At 37.6% G+C, this 4390-nt stretch overlaps 1 protein-coding gene across 1 annotated transcript; it reads left to right on the top strand.

Annotated features, from left to right (window-relative positions):
• The first annotated feature begins 391 nt into the window (after positions 1–391).
• Positions 392–3741, top strand: LFY (floral meristem identity control protein LEAFY). Its single transcript, XM_086669287.1, has 3 exons — positions 392–1223; positions 2158–2543; positions 3083–3741. Exons 1-3 carry the CDS (start codon positions 665–667, stop codon positions 3476–3478), a joined length of 1341 nt encoding a protein of 446 aa, XP_086525413.1. The 5' UTR covers positions 392–664; the 3' UTR covers positions 3479–3741.
• Positions 3742–4390: the final 649 nt, after the last annotated feature.

Below are 4390 nucleotides of genomic sequence, written 5' to 3' on the forward strand. Positions count from 1 at the left end.
CGGTCCCTACCGTAGTCAAACTTTGAAAAAACCTTGTCTTTTAGTGAATTCCACGTCATTATGTCATACTCTAAGTAACTCTAGCATCTCCCTTGTTTGTTAATCCCATGTACACTCATGTTACTTTAAAAGTAAGGTAATGCTAAGTTCTCCTAACTCAACGTTAATATAAAAAAATTTGTCCACCAGTTACCAAAAATTCACATAAATAAGGATTTTTTTTGTCTATGGTCGAAAGCATAAATAAGGATTTAGACTAATAAAAAAAACACTCCCTAATTTACAGTTAAAAGAGATTCTATCTCTAATTGGACATTAATGGAGTAGTGGTAATGCTAAATACCCCTAACAACATTTAAAATAACCAAACATTTTAAAGAGAAGGATGTCGAGATAATTTGGGATGACTCCATTAAAATGTTGTCAGTCTAGATTCCATAGATCATGGTTGACAACTATTTTTCTCCACTTACTTACCAACTAAATTATCCTCGTTTGGTTATCTCGACCATCCGATTGGTAGATCATCTCATAGATTCTTTCCTTCCTTACTTTCATGTACTTTTATGTACACTAGACAAGTCAAGCTACTAACTCACGTTATTTGGTACTTAAACTAAGGGTAATATCGTCATATTAAATAGTATTCATCACTATTTTATGAATGAAACTACAAACTCCTCTCAGTTCACTACTAGCTTCAGTTAAATTTTCAACTCTACAGCTAGGAAGAGAGATAGAGAGAGAGAGAGAAATGGATCCCGACGCTTTCACGGTGGGGTTATACAAGTGGGACCCAAGAGGAGTGGTGGCGCCACCACCACAACCACCACCATCTAACCGTTTATTCGAAGCTATAATGACACCAACTCCGATGTCGTATACTATCCGGCCAAGAGAATACCAGCAACAACAACAGATAATAACGGGAGGAATAGAAGATTTCTTTCAGGCGTACGGTATTCGTTACTACACAGCAGCTAAGATAGCTGAGTTAGGGTTTACTGTTAGCACTCTTTTAGATATGAAAGATGAAGAACTTGATGATATGATGAATAGTATTTATCATATTTTTAGGTGGGACCTACTCGTCGGTGAAAGGTATGGTATCAAAGCTGCTGTTCGTGCTGAACGCCGTCGTCTTGAAGATGATGAATCCAGGCGGCGCCACCTCCTTACTTCCGAAACTACTACAAACCCTATTGACGCCCTCTCTCAAGAAGGTCTTTAATTTCTCTCTCTGTCTCACTGTATATTATCTATGTCCCCTCCCTCTATACGTGTCTTTTCTCTCTTGAATCTGACTCGTGTAAGTCAGTAGTTCATGAGTCATTTCAGGTGAATTCATACTATGAGTTCTTGATTCAAACTTAAAGATATATATGTTTGAGTCCAATCTATACATGGAGTCAGATCTGACAGAAAATAATTTCAGAACGAGTACGAGGAAACGGGCATCACGAGTCGAATAAAAATAAACGTTGTTAACTACATAACTTTGTGTTAATCTACACATTGAGTCAGATCTGACATAGACTAAACTAAGAATTAGTCTGAGAAATTGTACAAACAAGTCGGACAATAACAATCATTTTAAAATATAACTTAAGAGTCAACTGAGGTTCAGTTTCCATAGATGACTTAGGTGGTGATTGTTTTCTATATCAGATCTGACTCGATGTGTATGTTGACTCAAGTCAACAACGTTCTTTGGTTTTTAGGTTGATATTATGTTCATTTAATTCAGATAAGCTAGACGACTCAGCTTCATACAAACACTACTGTATACAAAATAGAAAAGAGTGTCTTTAAGGCCTCGTCTTTCTAACTCAGGCTCGCCTTCACTCTCGGGTTTTGTGTTGCCAGCCGAGCAGTCTGTACTGGTCAAGTCCAACACAGATTAGGCCTTGTTACGGACTTGCTTGGCCCGTGGGAAGCGAAGAGAAAAGGCAGATCTGAGCACAAAATGTGGGCGCCTATAGAAGCTCACATATGAGAACGTTGACTACCTTTAGTTCTACGAGAGTCTAGTGAGATATTTGATTGATTGACTGTTTTTTGACAGTTAGAATCAAATTTTTGACGTTTAAAAGAAAAGGGTACTCATTTCTACATAAACTTGATTTGATTGTTAAATGAATTAAAAATTACGATTAGGGTTGTCTGAGGAACCGGTTCAACAAGAGAAGGAAGCAGCAGGGAGTGGAGGAGGAGGTGCGTGGGAAGTCGTGCTAAAGGAGAAGAAGAAGATAATGAAGAAGAAGAAACAGCAGCGACGTAGGAAGCAGATTGAACAGGATGTAGCAGATCCAGAAGAAGATGATGATGACGACGATGAAGAAGAAGAAGATACTAATGGTGGTGGTGGTGGTGGTATTGAGAGACAAAGAGAGCATCCCTTCATAGTTACTGAACCTGGAGAAGTGGCACGTGGGAAAAAGAACGGTCTTGATTATCTTTTCCATCTTTACGAACAATGTCGTGATTTCTTGATTCAAGTACAGAACATCGCCAAGGAGCGCGGAGAAAAATGCCCTACCAAGGTAAAATATTCAACAATTCTACTTATACAACAATTTCACCTTCGGTTTTGCAGTAAAAAAATCAAGGAAAATGACCTTCTGACCAGCTAGCTAGTGTACTGGTTGAATCTCGGTTAGGTGATGTGGCTGGACAAGAAGAAAGTTGAACATTTTCTCCATATAAATCTTGTCGGGATGCGTGACCCGACCTTGGTTTCAGGGGTCGGACATTCTATCAAGTTTGAAAATTAATTTAATTCTATTGTCAGGCTTAGATAATACAAAAATTAGATTTTTTTTGTTCTTTTAGTCGTCTTATTAATATAACAAACTTACAACTGTAACGACTCAGGTTTCAGTGATATGTTAATATTGTCCCTAAGTAGATGCCGCGACATGATTCGGGGTTTTATTTTGCACTTGGTCACTCACAAGCCCATCTAAAATATGCTGACTGGTGCATCTATAGCCCAAGCTCTAGGGCACGGGGGCGCAAGTGATATAGGACTATTTATAATCTCCCACTGACACTGATGTCTAGTTCCTTGTGTTTTGATTAGGTGACGAATCAAGTATTTAGGTTTGCCAAGAAGGCAGGAGCTAGTTACATAAACAAGCCAAAGATGCGACATTATGTGCATTGTTATGCATTTCACTGTCTGGATGAGGAGGCTTCAAATGCATTAAGGAAAGGCTTTAAGGAGAGAGGAGAAAATGTGGGAGCTTGGAGACAAGCATGTTATGAGCCTCTTGTTGCCATGGCTGCACGTCAAGGTTGGGATATTGATGGCATATTTAACGCTCATCCTCGCCTTTCTATTTGGTATGTCCCTACCAAGCTTCGACAGCTCTGCCATGCCCAACGCCGAACTACCACTACCAACACCACCACAGTTACTACTTCTAGCTCCGTCGCCGCCCTTGGAGCCGTTACTGGGCCTGGGCATGTCTTCTAGGGCCTAGGTATCTAGTCATTACTGGGCCTGGTCATGGGCCTCAGTAAATATGGACCTGCCTTCTACAGCATGGTCATGTGTCTTTATCAATTAACTTGGGAGATGAGAGGAAATTTATAAACCTTAAGTAATTTGTTATGCATTTGTACTTTTCATGTGTTTTTGTTTGATGGCTTAAGTAATAGTTAGTAAACTTTTGTTGTAGCAAAATTGGACTAGTTTTAATCCAATTCTTCCAAATCGAAATTTCTCATGCTAACCTCTATACCGCATTTATTTAACTTTGCAGTTTTGGGGTTTTCTTGTTGATGAGTCCCATACACTAATATTTTCCGAAAATAAAATCTTTGAAATATAGAGTTGTGTATTCTGATGAGTGAAATGTGGAGTTATAATATGGACCAATTACATCTCTCTTCTTTGCATCTCAAAGTTTTTCCTCTATCGGTTTCTGTTTTTGAGAATTTCTTTTATAGAGATCGGTTGTTATTGAGAATTTTGACAATCGAAGTCCTTTATTCAAAAAGTTATTTTTCCTACACGCCAAGTATAAACAGAAATTCAAAATAATTTAACCATAAAGAGGTAATAGTAAATCTTAGAGCAATCCTAAATCATTTATTTTAAATTAAGCACTTGAAGATCAAGCTAGAAATTACCAAAATATAATAATAATGGAACGATTATAGATTGAAATATTGAACTCAATTGCAATATCTCATTCTTCTTATTGAAAGAATTTAAGGACAATACCTCATATCAAAAGTTAAACATAAACAATGTGAAAAAAAAATGACACAATTGAACACCTCCGTTACATGAGCAAACTTTTAAAAAAAAAATGATCCATTGAAAACCAAATTACAAGTATGAGTAAGAGTAATGGACCAAGTCTTCACAAAATGAGATAGT

The sequence above is a fragment of the Eschscholzia californica genome, unplaced genomic scaffold (assembly GCF_041429995.1).
Source record: "Eschscholzia californica isolate CP2 unplaced genomic scaffold, dmEscCali1.0.p SCAF_1, whole genome shotgun sequence".
Classification (NCBI taxonomy): Eukaryota; Viridiplantae; Streptophyta; class Magnoliopsida; order Ranunculales; family Papaveraceae; genus Eschscholzia; species Eschscholzia californica.

What these genes read in the sequence shown, in the direction of transcription:
- LFY (XM_086669287.1), top strand. Translation starts at nt 665, where the DNA reads ATGAAACTACAAACTCCTCTCAGTTCACTACTAGCTTCAGTTAAATTT. An exon ending in TGACGCCCTCTCTCAAGAAG is followed by an intron (nt 1,224 to 2,157) that starts GTCTTTAATTTC and finishes AATTACGATTAG; the next exon opens with GGTTGTCTGAGGAACCGGTT. An exon ending in GAGAAAAATGCCCTACCAAG is followed by an intron (nt 2,544 to 3,082) that starts GTAAAATATTCA and finishes TGTTTTGATTAG; the next exon opens with GTGACGAATCAAGTATTTAG.